Source organism: Marmota flaviventris, chromosome 13 (assembly GCF_047511675.1).
Source record: "Marmota flaviventris isolate mMarFla1 chromosome 13, mMarFla1.hap1, whole genome shotgun sequence".
Taxonomy (NCBI): Eukaryota; Metazoa; Chordata; class Mammalia; order Rodentia; family Sciuridae; genus Marmota; species Marmota flaviventris.
This window is the reverse complement of record NC_092510.1, coordinates 99979865-99997105: the sequence shown is the minus strand read 5'-3', so window position 1 is coordinate 99997105 and position 17241 is coordinate 99979865. Positions and strand designations below refer to the sequence as shown.

Here is a 17241-nt window from a genome sequence, read left to right as displayed (position 1 = left end):
AGTGCTTGCTTAGCATGTGTGAAGCACTGGGTTCAATTCTCAGCACTGCATATAAATAAATTAAAAAATAAAGGTCCATGGTCAACCAAAAATATATATATATTCAAAAAAAAAAAAGGTCCCAGGCTTCTGCCTACCCTCTGCCCTAGCCTGAGGGTGAGTGTTAGTTCCAGCTGTGGGCACTGGCTGGTTGGCCACCCTCTCCTTCGTGAGCGTTAGCCCCCCCCATTCCCACAGCCAGCTCTTATTGCTGACCGCCTACGAGTGGTGGCCAGTGGTGAGCAAGGCCTTAGGCATCTGAGTCACCCATAATCCCATGGGGGGAACTCATTGTCCTATTCTGGAATCTGTGGACGACCTGCAGAGATGGGGTAGGCAGGCCTCTTGGGGAAATCTCATGGCCCTGAGGGACCAAGGAGCAATTTGGAGTCTGTTGCCACCCTGCTGTCCTGATGTGGAGTGAGGCTTGGATAGCTGCTCCCTCCCTAGCCCTGGAGCCTGCAGTGCCACTGCTGCCCAGCCTCCACGCCCAACAGTGCTTCTTATGCCTCTGTCTTCCAGGCCAGGGACCTTGCATGACTTTCACAGTCATGAAATAGCCGAGCAGCTGACACTGTTGGATGCTGAGCTCTTCTATAAAATAGAGGTAGGTGTCGGGGGAGCTGCTGCTGGTTTGTCTCTGAATGAGAGACAGCACAAGGCCAGGCACCGGGGCGTACGCCTACAATCCCAATGGCTCGGGAGGCTGAGGAGCCAGCCTCATCAAAAGCCAAGCCCTGAGCAGCTCAGTGAGACCCTGTCTCTAAGTAAAATACAAAACAGGGCTGGGGATGTGGCTCAGTGGTCATGTGCCCCTGAGTTCAATCCTCAGCAACCGCCCCCCCAACCCAAAAAAAGAGAGCACCAGGCACAGGAAAGCCAGAGGGCTCCAGTGCTGTCTGCTCTGTTTCCTTCTGTAGATTCCTGAGGTTTTACTTTGGGCAAAAGAACAGAATGAGGAGAAGAGCCCTAACCTGACCCAGTTCACAGAGCATTTCAACAACATGTCCTACTGGTAAGAAAGCCTCTGCGCCAAGCTCGCCAGTCTGGCAGCACCACTGGACAAGTTCAATCTCCCACGAGAGCTGTCAGGGTGGGGGCTGCTGCCGTCCTTCCTCCAGGCTCCTCTGGAGGCCCTGCGGGCACTAACCTCAAGCCCTGGGGAGCAGAGAAGGCAAGGATAGGCTGGTCACCTGCCCTCCAGAGGCACAGAGGAGGCACAGAAGCTCTGTAGGAAGAGTGCCAGGGTCTTGAGTGATACTTGCCCTCAATGGCAGAAGGGAACAGGCATCGCGTTTGCTGTCCTGCCCTGGTCATTACCACAGTCCCCCAGATGTCCTGGTGCAGGTGCCCTTTTATAGGACAGAGGAGGTAATGCCGTGGCTAGCACGTCCTCTGATAGCCCTGGAAACAGGCCCACATGATCCATAGGATGTGGACGCCACCACAGACCCCGGAGACACAGCCATGACGGCTTTTGGTGTTGGTTTCAGTTCTAGCTTTAGCTTTTGTTGGGGCTAAGATTCTGAGAGGTTCCCTTCCTTGTGGCTAGCAAAAGTGACCTGCTGACTTGGGGTTGGCTGGATTCCCTGGCCAGTCCTGAGGCCCCAGGGGTTCAGGTCAGTACAAGCCAGGAAAGTGCGCTGCTCCCCCAGGTCTAGTGCAGGAGCTGAACTCCCTGTCAGTGAGCATCTGGCCCCGACTCCTGAGATGTCCTGAGCCACTGGAGGCCAGGTTCATGACTGCCGGTACAGTGTCACCCTGTCTGGCTCCACCTGGTCTGCCAGGACCTACAGGAGCCCCGTCAGCTCAGCTGCTCTGCTCTGTCCATTGCTCCCACAGGGTCCGGTCCATAATCATGTTACAGGAAAAAGCCCAGGACAGGGAGCGGCTGCTCTTAAAGTTCATCAAGATCATGAAGGTAACGGTGGCTGAGCCCAGAGCCCCCTTCAGGCCTGCTGGCCCTGGGCCTCCCCTCACAGGCCACCTCTCTCCACAGCACCTGCGGAAGCTGAATAACTTCAACTCCTACCTGGCCATTCTCTCAGCGCTGGATTCGGCGCCCATCCGTCGGCTGGAGTGGCAGAAGCAGACCTCAGAGGTGGGTGGGCAGGAAGCATCTGGTGGGTAGGCCAGGCCAGCCACCTGTGACTACAGTGCTCAGGACTAGAAAGGAGCTCAGCCCCTGCTCTGCTGCCAACCTGTAGCTAGGCAGCTACCTTCCCCACCTGTTTCCTATCTCTGGTCTCTGGTCTCTGGCCTCTGGTTCCTGGGCCTTCGTAGTTGACATGGGGTGTCACATCGTGCCTGCACTGCAAGCCTGCACCTGGGTCCCAGCTTCTGGAAGGGCTGTTGGGCAGGGTGCACCCTCAGGGCAAGCGCTGGAGGGAAAGGGAGGATGTCACCCACTCACCCCAAGGGATGTTTCCCACAAAATGGCCTCAGGCCTCCCTGCCACCAGGTTTGTTAGACATACAGGTAAAAGGGCTCACATCCCCACAGAGACCAGATGTGGCTTCTCTTTGTGTCTTGGGACCTTGCCTCAGCCCACACTCACTAACCCACCTCTCATCCCGCACAGGGCCTGGCTGAGTACTGCACCCTGATTGACAGCTCATCCTCCTTCCGAGCCTACCGGGCGGCCCTCTCAGAGGTGGAGCCCCCCTGCATCCCATACCTGTGAGTGCTGGCCTCCCCCTCAGCCTGTCTGGGCTTGCCTCTTCACTTCTCTGTGAAGACATGTTGGGCTCCTTGAGGAGATGAGGGCCCGTCAGCCTTCTTGTTCCTCTGTTTTATCATGAAATTCTAAAGTGAAGAATGCCTCTTGAGCTACAGTTGCCACAGAAGGGAAAAGGTCAGGTGACAAGTGTGAGCTCCCATGTCCCCCACCAGGGGGCCTCATGCACCTTCCGGGGGCCTCAAGCATATTAGGACAGCCCAAGGACCAGTCACCCCAGAAACCTGGGGAGCATTTGGTGTCATGTTCAGAAATCAACTTCCCAGCCCAGCCATGGGAGCGTAAATCTGAGAGCGTAAATAGGAGAGGGAAGTGGACTCAAAGCTGCACAGGCCTCTGTCGCGGGACTCCTTGGGCCTCCTCATGTACTAGAGGATGTTAGGAATCTCTGAAAGGGTCAGAGACCCAGCAGTATTCCAGGCCTGGGAGGTGAAGGAGCATCCCGGAGCCTCTGCCCTCAGAGCTTGCAGCCAGGACCCTCTCCCTGCATCTGGTCCTTCTGCCCTCACCCAGCACCCACACAGGCGCTCACAAGCACACAGGCCTGGGTCCTCTGGCTGAGCTCTCTCTGGACAGAGGAACTGCCCTCGCCTTCCACCTCCTCTTGAGAAGTACCTATTACACCTGTTAATGAAGGGGTTTCTGTGCCCCTCAGTTTTGGTCTGGTTTGGTTGTATTGTTCGTTGAATGACCTCACATTGGCAGTCCATAGTTGTGCCCATAACACAGGGTGGCCGCACCTGTCATAGACAACGCTCCAGGCATAGACAGCACTGTGCTTAGGCTCCCCGACACCCGAGCCAGCTTCTGAGGATCCCATAAGTGGTCACAGGTCCAGAGTTCACGAGGCAGGAGCTCACCCTGGAGGAAACAAACCCCCTAGTCCTGCTCTTTGGTGTGCCCTGGGCTTGGCAGCTACTTGGCATAGCTGAGGCTGTTCTTCCCACACTGGCTGGTCCTGGTAGTGCAGCCCACTCACAGCCGACCAGCTGCTCTCCGAGTAACGACTTCTCCGTGTGTCCCCCAGGGGTCTGATCCTGCAGGACCTGACCTTTGTCCACCTGGGGAACCCGGACTACATCGATGGCAAAGTGAACTTTTCCAAACGGTGGCAGCAGTTCAACATCCTCGACAGCATGCGGTGCTTCCAGCAGGCGTGAGTACTGTGACCTGTGGGACGACAGGGCAGAGGGCCTGGCCACAGGGAAGCCAGGGCCTCTGTCTTGTGAGTGGGGATACCATACCTGCCCCTCAGGTCTTGTCAGTCCAGTTTGGGGACATCCACATGAAGGGCCCAGCTCCATGCTGCACCCTGGGCCTGGATGGGCGGCAGCAGCCAGCCTCTGTTCCTGTGTCCTGGGAAGCTGGCGCCCACCTTGGTGTACAGAGGAGGCGGGAAACCCTGACCAGCCTAACTCCAGGGCAGCAGACCCCACCTAGGACGGGCAGCCTGCCACAGAGGGCACCGTGGCCCAAGGGGCCATCCACCTGGGGCACCCCATGGGGAACCCTGCCACAGGGCATGGCCTGAGGGCTGAGAGCACAGCCTCAGCCCTGGTGGGGTCTCCAGTGCTGGCATCCTCCGTCTCGTTGGGTGGCAGTAGACCCTACCATTACAGCTTCTGCCGGGGAACTGGGGTGACCAGAGGTTATGGCCATCAGGCTCTTCAGCCAACCCCTGCTCCTGACTGCCTCCCCTCCCCCACCAGGCATTACGACATCCGGAGAAACGACGACATTATAAACTTCTTCAATGACTTCAGTGACCACTTGGCCGAGGAGGCCCTATGGGAACTCTCTTTGAAAATTAAGCCCAGGAACATAACAAGGAGGAAAACAGATCGGGAAGAGAAGACCTAGGAGCCTTGCTTTGCGAGGAGAGTGCTCAAGGTTCTTGGAGCCTGAGGACCTGGGGCCTGCCCAGTGGGCTGCAGCGTCCCAGCCTCAGCCTGGCTCGGCTGTGCTGGGCAGCCCAGAGCCTGCCAGCAGCTTCCCGCCTCCCTCCCTGCGGCACAGCCCCGGGGTCCAGTGGAGCCGGCAGGCGGGTCTCAGTGCTGATTTGTGAACCAGTGGTTCCCCCTCCTCACCCCCCGTTGGGTTTTTTTTTCCACTTTCACCTCCACTGTCCCCTCTCACCCTTCCCCGGACCCCTCCAGCCTGGGAGCAGCACAGAGAAGTCAGCAGCAGACCGCACCCCCACCCAGGGCCAGGACCCTTGAGTCTCCTGAAATGGCAGGCAGTGGAGGCTGAGGACCCTCTGGGCACACTGCCCTCCAGGACACCTGGGAGAGGGGAGGTGCAGCAGGGAACAGAGGGCCAGGGGCAGGCACCTCTTACTTTCCATTCCCTGGGTTTCAATGTGGAGGGTGGAGTGAGTGTGGCTGGCCCAGGAGGTATGACAGGTGGCCTTCAGCAGCCCTGGGCTCAAGTCCTGGTACTGGCCCAGGCCTGTCCTGCGTCCATGCTCCACAGGCTGCCCTGCTGGTCCTCGAGCACCTGTTTCCCCTTCAGCTCCCCAGCGCAGGCCCCCAGGCCCCTGCCCACATCACCCAGGCTCTGGGAGCAGGAGGACTTTGTCGTCACAGAAGCTGAGCAGGGGCGTGGCAGAGCTGAGCCAGTTGGGGCTGGGGGGAGGAGTTCCCGCTGTCCTGGGGAGAGGTGGGCAGCCCCCTCCGCACTTGCTGTGTGCCTTAAACTCCATCTCCTGTTCCTCCCTCCCCACAGGCTTCCCTCCTACTTTGTCCCACCCTGGGGTCCAGCAGGCTGCTACACAGTGCTCCCCGGGGTGCGGGGGTGCGGGCGGGAGAGGCCTGCTGCAGACATGTCCCGAGCTGCCCAGGAAAGCAGCCCCCAGGAAGGTGCCCGCCCCTTCCTTGTTGAGCCCCTGGCTGCTCCCAGGGCCCAGCAGGCAGGGTGCAGGTGGGAACCCCTGTGCCCCCCACACCCCGCCCATTCTGCATGATGCGCTCACTTCTCCCAAGAGTGGGATTTGGTCAAGTGAGCACCAGATCTAACCGAGCTTCCCCAGCCCCGTTTCCACAGAACAAAAGGTAGAAAGCAACCACGTTGCTAAGTCCTTCGTGGATTTTAAGCAACTTTTATCAAGAAGAAAGTCGGGGCTGGCGTTTTTGTTTTTGTTTTGTTTTTTTTCCTCTTTTGTCTTTTATTTGTCCTGTAAATAGAGGGAGGAGGTCTGTGAAATATCACTGAGCGCCCTCTCTGGCAGCAGCCCTGCTGGCGGCTGGAACCTGTCACTTTATTATTTAAGGAGTGTGTGTGTGTGCAGTTGGGTTCCCTAGCAGTGTTGTGCGGGTTGGGTCCGGTTTATTCCCTCTCGGGTGAGTCCTTTCATTTCAGCCCCTGCCTCTTGCTGCCCATCCGTGTCCAGCCCTGAGTGCTGCTGTGTGTGTGTTGGGGGGGGGGGGGGTTCTATGCACACAGGGCCCAGGGTGTGCTGACCAGAGTCCTCCCTGCCTTCTGAGAGCCCAGGAGTCTCCTAGCACAGGCCACTGCCAGTGCTGTGGCAGCGAAGCCCCAGCCCACTCTGCCCACAGGACAGATTCCTGTCTGCAGCGGGCAGTCCACCCGTCCTGGTGAGAGCTGGGGGGTAGGGCCTGGGGGAGCCACTTCCTTAATTCAGAACAGACCCGCTGCCTGTCCCAGAGTGCCCAGGCCTCCCCTGCACTCCCTGCAGAAGTGCCCAGGCTGTGGACAGGCAGCACCAGAGGACAGGGCACCCTGGGGAGGACAGTGAGGTGCATGTGTACCTCATTGGCCGCCATGCTTCCCTCCCTCCTGCCTCTGGCTGTGGCCACACCCCAGCACTCAGGGCTGGGCCTAGTGCAGGCTGTTTCTTGGGGGGCCAGGGGGCATGGTGGGAATCGATCTTCACCAAAGGACATCAGCGAAGTGAATGGTCCAGTTCCCTGCGGGTGGGTGGAGCCAGGGAGAGGCAGACACATGGTGGCTGACCTGAGCCCTGCCTCAGAGCGGTCTCCTACCCTGGCTGCCCCACAACCTCCCTAATGTTACATTGTAATATACAGCCCCCCACTAACCCCTGATGGTGGCATCTTCCTGCAGACATTTCAAACATGTAACTTTTATATGAAAGAAAAATAAACAGGTGGAAGCTGTCTGATGGCCTCTGCACCAATGCTACATGTGCAGCATTGGCACCCCACTGCCTCTCTGTGGCCTTGGATTGCTGGCAGGGTCCTGGGGGCTGAGGGCTCAGGTTGGTGGTCTCAGTGCCCAGACCTGCTGAGTGGGATGAATGGCACCGCTCCTTTCCAGAACGCTCCCCTCGGGTCTTTGCCCAAGAACTCTCCCATCCCAGGGTCCTGTGCAAAGGGACTTTTCTGCAGTGGAGTTCAGGGACACCAGTACCCTAAAGCTCTGTCTGGAAGTTGTCTTCTGCAGGCCTGTGTCTGCTCTGCACAAGCAGCCACGCGAGGGACAGCACAGCCTCTGTGCCTTTATGGGACCAAGCAAGGGGCTCCCTGGGCTCCGGGCGCCCTCTGCCCTGAGTTGGACTGTGTCTTCCCCACACAGAAGGAGGACATCCACCGACTCCCTTTCTTAGGCTGTGGTGTGGCTCAGTGGTAGAGCTGGCCAGCATGTGGGAGGCCCTGGGTTCCCTCCCTAGCACCACCAAAGAGAAAAGGAAACTCGTCTCCCTTTCTTTACTACCCTCCAGAGCCATGCCACATGCCAGCACCCCGCCCGCCCCCAGGTCCCCACCCCCAGCACCTTATACACAGGCCATGCACCTGAGTGGCAGCATGCAGGATGGCGGGAGCCCACAGGAGCCCTCTGGCACTGACCCAGGGCCTGTCTTGGCTTTGAGCCCATGGTGGCCTAAGGCCCAGGGGTCTGTCCTTCTGCCTAGGATGCTGAGGCTGGTGGGGTGGGGTCCAATCAGGGAAGAGGAGGGCATCTCCTCCAGAACCGCCTCAGGTGATTTCTCAGTCACTCTCAGCACCTCCCAGGCTTGAGACTGGAAAACGGGGACAGGCATAGGAGCACTGCTGCAGCCCCAGGCAGCCACTCCTGCCACTTCCTCCCAAGGCGGGGAGCAGAGGTGGTCCCAGACCTGACAGGTGTCTTCCCCACGCCACACCTCACACAGGGTGTGTCTGGTCACCTCTGCTTTCCAGGCACACCAGGCCCCTTGCCTGTGATCTCAGGGTCATAGGCATGTGCCATCCTGGGCTGGGTGCTTACGGGCTACTTCCACACTTCCCTGCTCAGTAACCCAGGCACAGAAGTGGCAGAGTCCCAAGGGGAGGAGCCTGGATGAGACCAGCCCTGGCTTAAGCCTAGCTGCACTTTACAAGGATGAAGAGTGGACGGGAGCCTCTGAGCACTGGGTGCAGGGTTGATGGTTTCAGAGCATGGCCCCCGCCCAACGCACCATGGAGCCAAACAAAGGACAAAACCGCACACAGCCACACTGCTGTGTGAGCAGCCAGCCAGCCACAGAACCACTCAGGAGAGAACTATGCCCCGTGCTGAGCACATACACAATACCTTTCCCCCAAATAATGTGGCATAGCAATTTACCCAGTATTTGCATTTCATTAGGCACTCTAAGTCATCTAGAGATGATTTGAAGTCCATGGGAAGGTTGCAAACACTATGCCACCTTGTATAAGGGACTTGAGCCTCTGAGGCTGCAGTGTCCTCTAGGGTCCTGGAGTAGTCTCCCACAGAACAGAGACTGATCACCTCTGCAGAGGACACTAAAATGTGACACCCAGGGCTGAAATGGAGCTCAGTGGCAGAGCGCAGGCCTAGCTGCACAAGGCCCTGGGTTTAAAAAAAAAAAAAAAAAAAGCAACTTCCATTCATATTTTTTTAAAAACCCTTAGCTATCTAGAAATTTAAAATCTTAAATCTGATAAAGGCTACCTTCCAAAATCCTTTGCAAGCATTATACTTAATGGTAAAATGTTCAAAGTGTTTCCTTTCAAATCAAACCCGATGGGGCATCCCACTGTCACCTTGCCTGCTGTTGGGCAGAAGACGCTACGCAGCCAACATAGAAAGGAAAAGTAGCCAAGAAACTAACAAGCTCCTAAAGGTGCTTTGCTGTACACTCAGACAAAACGCAGCACATTCCTGTACAACAACAAACAGAAACGCCATCCCTAAAAGACCACATTTATGTTAGCACCACAAGTCTGAAATTTCTAGGAATTAACCCAACAAAAGACATGTGAGACCTTTATAAGGAAAATAAGGCCTGGTGGGCACTGTGGTGCAGGCCGGCAATCCCAGCCACTCTGGAGGCTGAGGCAGGAGGATCAAAGCCTGCATCAGCAATTTAGCAAGGCCCTAAGTAACTCAGAGATCCCAAGATCCCGTCTCAAAGTTTTAAAAAACAAAAAGGACTGGGGATGTGGCTCAGTGATTAAGCACCCTGGATTCAATCCCTGGTACCAAAAAAAAGGAGTTTAGAGCTCACCTTGTTTGGGTCTGAGACCTTGAGGAACCACTGTGGCCTTCTCCGATGCAAGCTGGCTCCCAGTCATCTGGAGCCTTCTTAGAGTCTGGATAACTAAACCCAGGCACCCACTGGAGGAGAATGACATCATCCTAGGCCTCAAGGTATTTAATTTTCCACATACAGTAAAAACAACTAGGCACTGGGGAATGGGGGAGACACAAGAAGCAAGGTCCTAAAGACCTCAGAAACAACTGGTAGAATCAGAAGGCTTTGGAGCTATCACCTGCAGATAAGAAGGCACAGTGCTTACTGTGTTCCAGGAGTAAGATTGAGAATCATGGCAAATAACAGAGACATAAACAGGACAAGTGGAAGTTCTAAACAAAAACATATGTTAAACTAGAGTCTGGCACAGTCCAAGCCTGTAATTCCAGGACCCAGGAGGCTGAGGCAGGAGAATCACAAATTTGAGGCCAGCCTCAGCAACTAAGCAAGACCCTAAGCAATTTAATGAGATCCTGTCTCAAAAAATAAAAGGGGCTGGGGATGAGAGTTAGTTGTTAAGCACCCCTGGGTTCAATCCCCAGTACAAAAAAAAAAAAAAAAAGTGTATAATTGCCAGCTATAAAGGATAAGAAATGGGGTAATGGGGCTGGGCCGGGGCTCAAGGTAGGCAGAGCACCCATCTAGCATGTGTGAGGCACTGGGTTTGATTCTCAGCACCACATAAAAAATAAAGAAAGAAAAGAAAGGTATTGTGTCCATCTACAACTTAAAAAAAAAAAAAAATCTTAAAAAAAAAAAAAAAACTTTTTAGGGGCTGGAATGGTGGCTCAGCGGTAGAGTGCTCGCCCAGCACGGGTGGGACCCGGTTCGATCCTCAGCACCAAATAAAAATAAAGGCATTGTGTTGTGTACACCAAAAAATACATTTAAAAAAAAAGACTTTTTAAATAAAAAATTTTAAAAAAGAAGTGGAGTAATAAAAACTAATCAAATAGAAGGCAAGAAAGGCAAGCAAAAGAGGTGGGAGAAAGCAAAAATCACCATTAAATAAATTATTCATTTGAAAGACAGGCTGTCAAACTGTATTTTTTAAATCCTACATGCCATTAACAAAATGTGTCTGTCTACAATTAAAGGTACAGAAAGGTTGAAAGTTACAGAAAAAGATGTATTCTGCACCACCACCCCCACAAAAAAAAATGGTTAGCATAGCTATATTAAAATCAGAAGAAGTTGACTTTAAGGTAAAAACATCACTAAAGTTACAAAGGGATACTATGAAACTACCCTCGACAGGGTTAATTAACAATGCCTCAATTTTTAGTATTTACTTAAGTACGAGGCCTGGAGTATCCGCAGCAGAAACTAACAGATCACAAGGAGCAGGGATGAATCTGTGAACCAGCAGGAAGTCTCAACACATGGCTCTTACAAATATTGATGAAATCTGATCTTGCACAACGCTTCCCTCTAAAGAAGGAAAGGAAAGGAGGAAAGTCTCACTTCTTGTGATGAGACCAACATAACCCTGATACCAAAATCACAAGGAAAATCACAGGCCAGTTTCTCTCTCCCACACAACAGCAGGAATCCCAAACACCAGGAGCTAACTGGACAGAGTGTTCCAGGAAGAAGGTGCCACATCACGAGCAAAACAAGTTTATCCCTCCAAAGGAAAGTCATTCTAACACATGAAAATCGGCATGAGTTACCACACTAGCAGGATAGTTCTGCTAATGTTCTCAGAAGATACATGAAAATTATTTAATAAAATTCAATGTCCATGTATGATTTAAAAAAAAAAAAAAAAACACTCTTGGAAAACTAGGAATAGAAGTGCAGTTCCTTAATCTAAAAATAAATAAATAAATAAAAACCTTACAAAGGTTAATGTTGAAACCCTTCCTTTTGAGACTGGGAGGAAGACTAGGTCGTTCACAGTCAGCACCCCTGTTTTGCATTGTATTCGGTATCCTCACCAGTGCAATAAGGCAAGAAAAATAAACAGAAGGTGCAAGAATTTGAAAGGAAGACAAAAAACTCATTATATAGTTGATAATATTGTATAAGCAGAAAACACAAAAGAATTTATAGATAACTTATCCAAATTAAGAAATAAACTTGAAAAGGTTGCTGGATACTAAGTCAATAGTCAAAAATCAAATTTATAGGGCTGGAGTTGTAGCTCAGTGGTAGAGCATTTGCCTAGCATGTGTGATATACTGGGTTCAATCCTCAACACCACAGAAAAAAATAAATAATAAAATAAAGGTACTGTGCCTTTACAACTAAAAAAAATATTTAAAAAAATTCAAATTGGGGCTGGGGCTGTAGCTCAGTGGCAGAGCACTTGCCTAGCATTTGTGAGGCACTGGGGTGGATCCTCAGCACCACATACAAATAAAAAAAATAAAATAAAGGCATTCTTTCTATCTATAACTACAAAAAAAAAAAATCAAATTTGGGCTGGGGCTTTAGCTCAGTGGTGGAGCACCCACACCTCGTACATGTGAGGCACTGGGTTCGATCCTCAGCAACACATAAAAATTGTCTCCAACTACATCTAAAAAATTTTTTTTAAATAAAACTTAGGGACTGGGGTTGTGGCTCAGTGGTAGAGTGCTTGCCTCACATGTGTGAAGCACCAGGTTCAATTCTCAGCACCACATATAAATAAATAAGTGAATAAAATAAAGGTCCGTCAACACAAAAAAATCAAATTTATTTCTGTAGAGTAGCAAGCAATCAAAGTAAAAGAAACGAAGGGAGAGAGGGAGGAAAGAAGAAAGGATTATATTCATAACAGCATCAAAAGTCAAATACCTGGGGATACTTATGAAACATGCTATATTTCCACACCAAAAACTAAAAAACTATTTGGAGAGAAATGCTTTTAAAGATCTAAATAAAAGAACTCAACATTTGTATTAGAAAACAGCATTGTAAAGATGTCAGTTATCCCCAGTTAATCCACAGATGTAAAGCAATCACAGCCCAAATCCCAACTCTGTGTGTAAGAGAGAAGGAAACTGACAAATCTAGAAGGTGTTCTAGGGCTTAGGGATTTAGCTCAGTGGTAGAGCACTTGACTCTAAGGCCCTGGGTTACATCCCCGCACTATCAAAAAAAAAAAAAAAAAAAAAAGAGGATGCGGGAGAAGGAAGGACAGAGGAACCTCGTTAAAATTCAGATGATTTAAAATAGCCAACCCAGACATGGAGGCACATGCCTACAGTCCCAGCCACTGCAAAGGCTGAGGCAGGAGGATCACTTACGCCCCGGAGCTGGAGACGAAGCTGCAACATAGTGAGACTCCATCCCAAACAAAGCAACCACCCAAATAAAAAAAAATGGCCAAGATAAAAAGACAGAGTGGGAGGGGACTTGACCTCCCAACATCAGGACTTACTATCAAGCCCCATAATGAAGGACGATAACGACTCAAGGAAAGACAGCAGACGCCTGGAATCTATTCCAGAGGAGAGACAGAGCTGAATGTGAAAATCAGCCAGTAAAGCTGCTGATCTAGAAGACCATAGAAGAGTATCTTCATGACCTATGAGTGTAGACATTTTTGTTAAGCCACAAAAACTCTAAGCATAAAGGAAAAGACAAGCTTGACTACCTTTAAAACAGAATTTTCACTGGGCAAGGTGGTGCACACCCGTGATCCCAATGGCTCAGGAGGCTGAGGCAGGGGGATTGTAAGTTCAAAACCAGCCTCAGCAACTTAGCGAGACCCTAAGCAACTCAGCAAGACCCTGTCTCGAAATTAAAAAATGAAAAAGGGCTGGGGATGTGGCTCAGTGGTTGAGAACCTCTGGGTTCAATCCCTGATACCAATAAATAAATAAAGAGTGAAAGGGAGCTACCAAGTGAGAAAGGGACTTGCAGTCCTGCATCCAGAACACACAAAGAACTCCACACTGACGGGAGACGCCTGTGCGCACAAGACTTGAACAGGCGCACCGTAAAGAAGGTGTCCGAATGGTGGGCGAACAGAGAAGAGGCTCCGCTGGTTTCGTCATCAGAGAGGCTAAGGACCCTCCAGGAGAGCCAGAGGTAGGCGACGGCCAGATCCCAGCAGGAGGGGAGCCCGGAGACCCTGGAACTCCCATCCTCTGCTCGGATGCCCATGATGCAGACTTGGAACACAGCTCAGCAGCGTCCCCTGGGTCTGGATGTCAAGATGTTCACAACTAAGCTCAGAAAAGCCTTTCTTTGTTTTTTAACCACTCCAGGCCCAAGCCCCTCTGGGTCACATTAGGGGGATTCTAGGACACACAAGTTTCCATGCCTGGAATCAGGATGCAACCAACTCAATCACAGTTTTTTCAGAGTTGCCCTCAACCTTTCAGATTTTCCCTAGCTGCCTCTCCCCTGTGGCATTCTTGTGTGGCTCATAACTATGCTACTGATAAAAACATGTCCCCCACATTGGACTGCAAGCTTCAAGTAAACACTTCAAGGCCACTTCTTCACTACTGTGAATCCCCAAACTTAAATTCCTGGGTCCAAAAGCCATGCATATTTTTTTCTGTTATTTTTGAATTACACAATGCACGAATGAATACATCCTGTTTTAAAACTCAGCAATATATTGCACAAGCCCTCCTAGGCATTCCCTCCACAAGAGCAGCCAGGATCAGCAGTTTGGAATTGCATCCTTCAGACCCTGTTCTTGCACTTATATGCATACGTACGTGCATAAATTACACACACACAACCAATGGTCATAATTAGTTAAAAGCATAAAACTTTTGCTGAAGCAGGAGGACAGCAAATTTGAGGTCAACCTAACAACTCTTGGGGACCCTGTCTCAAATTTTAAGAAAGGGCTGGGGATGCAGCTCAGTGGTAGAGCACTTACCTCGCATATGCAAGGCCCTGAGTTCCTCTTCAGCAACACACACACACACACACACACACACACACACGGGAAAAATTTCAAATCCCACTCACATCCCATGTGTAAATGTATGTTATTAACAGATACCATGAGTCTGTTTTCCATAAAGCTTATGGCAGAACACACCTGCCAGTAACAGAGTGAGGTCAGCAGTCCCCTCCGACTCTGGGTGTATTCCGCCTCTTGTTTGTGCCCAGCCTAATGCACAACAATCACCCTCCTGGTTTGCGTCTGCACTTCCGACCCCAGGACTCCAGTCCTTCTCTCTCTGGTTTCACAGATCTCAAGAAGCCCTCCCTTTCACGCTGTCCAGCACGCTCCCCAGGAGACAACGCTTTCCTAAGCGCACTCTTTTTGGGAGGGGAGGCAGGTACCTGGATTGAACTCCAGGGCACACGACCGACTGCTGAGCCACATCCCCAGACCTATTTTGTGTTTTATTTGGAGACTGGGCCTCTTGCTTAGTGCTTTGCTGTTGGATTACTGTAGCTTTATGGAAGTGTTAATATCTGGTGAAGAAATTCCTCTCAAACTTTTAAAAAATTACGAGCAAGTTTTGCATGTTTTTCTTGGATGACTGTTTAAATTCTTCTTTAGTCGTTGATAGACCTTCATTTTATTTATTAATAAGCAGTGCTGAGAATCGAAGCCAGTGGCTCCCACAGGCCAGGCCACCGCTGAGCCCCGGCCCAGCCTTTGTCTTCCATGTTCATTTTTGTCTTTTTAGTGAATTTTCTTGGGTTATTCTGCTTTGTGGTGCTGGGGATCTATCCCAGGGCCTCTGTGAGCGGCAGCCCTCTCCCACTGAGCCAGCCCGTCTTTGTCACATGTTTAAAGCATGGCTTTCTTGTCAGAATGGCATTAACTCTACTTAATAAACGTTTCTATGATATTACATCTTCCTATCCTAGCCTTTTTTTTTTTTTTTGGTCTTTCGGCAATTTTAATTATCAGATCCCAGACCTTTTTTGTTAAATTTATTCCTAAATTTTGCTGCTTTTATTATTATCATGAGTGGATCTTTATTTTATTAATTTATTTATTGGTACCAGGGATTGTGCTAAGTTGTTTAGGACCCCTCTAAATTGCTGAGGCTGGACTTGCATTTACAATCCTCCTGCCTTGCCTCAGCCTCCAGAGCCATGGGAGCCTGGGATTACAGCAGCTGCACCAAGCATGACTGGAATTTTAAATGTCCACGTCTAACTGGTTGTTATTATTGACTTTATTTTGTTATTTTTATTTATTTTTGTGGGGGTACCAGAAATTGAACTCAGGGGAACTCGACCACTGAGCCACATCCCCAGCCCTATTTTGGTTTTATTTAGAGACAGGGTCTCACTGAGTTGCTTCGTGCCTCACTTTTGCTGAGGCTGGCTTTGAACTCGAGATCCTCCTGCCTCAGCCTCCCAAGCCGATGGGCCACTATTGACTTTTATAGCGTTACTTTGTATCCAACCACTTCACTGAGCTTCACACCAGTTGTTCTTTCTTAGGGAAGCTGTAGTTTTCATGCCCTTTCACTTTCCCATTAGCGGGAGGGTGGTTACCTCGCAGAGCCGCTAGAGGGCGTCCGCGCCGCGGCCCTGGCTCTCAAGCCTGGTGCCAGTTCCCCTCGCCCAGCCAGGAAGGCCTCAGAAAGGCAGGATTCTGGATTCTGCCTGCTGAATCAGATTCTGCACTTTAACTAGATCCCCCAGAGGTCCGTAAGCACTTTGGACCAAGAAGCAGTGGTCTAGAAGGTTTCCCATTCCAACTGGGGAGTTCTGAGGACGGCTGGGGCTGTCGGATTCTATCAAGTACTTTTTCAGCAGCCACCTAAAAAAAAAGGTTTCCTCCTCCTTTTTGTAACTATCATGCATTTGGGGGCTCCACTTCCCACCTCTGCACCAGCCCTGTGTCCCAGGACACGAGGCCACCCCATAATCTCCAAGCTGCTCTTTCTCGCTTCCTCATTCCTGTCTCTCCAGGGTGGCAGGAGGCCAGGCTGCACTGGGCTGGCCTTGTGCCTCAGCTCCTGGTGGCAGGGCACACAGTGGCCGCTAAGAAAACCTCTGACTTAATCCGAGCTGCCATTCTCTTAGGGTTCAGCCTGGACACCCCGACTCCTCTGTCTGCGGATGGATTTTAATCTTGGAAAAAACAGGGGGTCATTCCAAGACCACAGCTAACGGGATCCAGGCACCTACAAGAGCACCTGTGTGCAGCTCTACAGCTGTCCGGGGGCGGCAGGGTGGCCTGATCAGGGCAGCCCTCCCCAAGTGGGGACCCAGCCAAGCCCCAAACACTGGGCAACACAGGTGGAGACAGGAGAGCAAGCAGAAAGCTCAGATGGGTGCGGCAGAAGCTGCAAGGCCCGCAGGGAGGAGGGGAGCCGTGACCTAGCTCCCCGGAGCTGCGCCGGCCACTGCTAGAGCTGTGTGCCAACAGAGTCCCAGAGAGTGGCAGGGCAGGGCAGGGAGCCAGAGCCCAGCGGTGGGCAGATGTTACTGCTTGTCCTGGAGGGGCCAGGGCAGCGTGAAGCTCCGCACAGGGCATCATTTTTGTTGACTGAAACTAGTAGCTTAAATTTCTGGGCATGGGCTCAGCGTGGCAGGCCCCGTCTCCTGGCACGGTGCTGGGAGGAGGGCCCAGCCAGCCGGGGTGGGGAGGAGGTCTCCTCCCCACTCTCCCCAGGGAGTCCACACTGGCAGCTCCATCACCCAGCTGGATGGAGGTAGGGGTGGCTGGAGGTGGCAGCGTCCTTCCAGATGGCTCTGAAGACAACATTGGTCCCTTTGATGGTCTCCTAGGGACAGGGGTGAGACCAGAGTGCCAGGAGGCCCCAGGAGGAGACACAGGGAGACAGGGCTCTGGCAGGTCCTGTCCCAGGGTAGGTCTGGGCTCTGAGGCCACCTTAGGTTAGGACACTGCCTGAGCCTCAGTGGGCACTGATGAGGGCTGAGGCCCAGCCACAGTCTGGAGGGCTGCAGAGCCCACCCTCTTCTTTGCCCTCTGTGGGCGACAGCTGGCCACAGGGGAGGGAGCAGTGTCCACAGAAGCAGGGCAGCCGGGCCCCTTATCCCTGGGACTCCTGGCATCCCCGCAGGAGCTGCAGCC

General features: G+C 51.9%; 1 protein-coding gene across 6 annotated transcripts in view; it reads left to right on the top strand.

Moving 5' to 3' along the window:
• Positions 1-6912, top strand: part of Rapgef1 (Rap guanine nucleotide exchange factor 1) — a 123846-nt gene extending 116934 nt beyond the window's left edge. For all 6 annotated transcript variants that reach the window (XM_034636100.2, XM_027942616.2, XM_071601091.1 and 3 more), the window contains 7 exons: positions 562-646; positions 960-1054; positions 1882-1960; positions 2039-2140; positions 2621-2718; positions 3804-3932; positions 4486-6912. In XM_034636100.2, the coding sequence (XP_034491991.2) occupies positions 562-646; positions 960-1054; positions 1882-1960; positions 2039-2140; positions 2621-2718; positions 3804-3932; positions 4486-4636 (739 nt within the window). In that variant the 3' untranslated portion in view covers positions 4637-6912. The remainder of the gene's footprint in view (positions 1-561; positions 647-959; positions 1055-1881; positions 1961-2038; positions 2141-2620; positions 2719-3803; positions 3933-4485) is intronic.
• The last annotated feature ends 10329 nt before the right edge of the window (positions 6913-17241 follow it).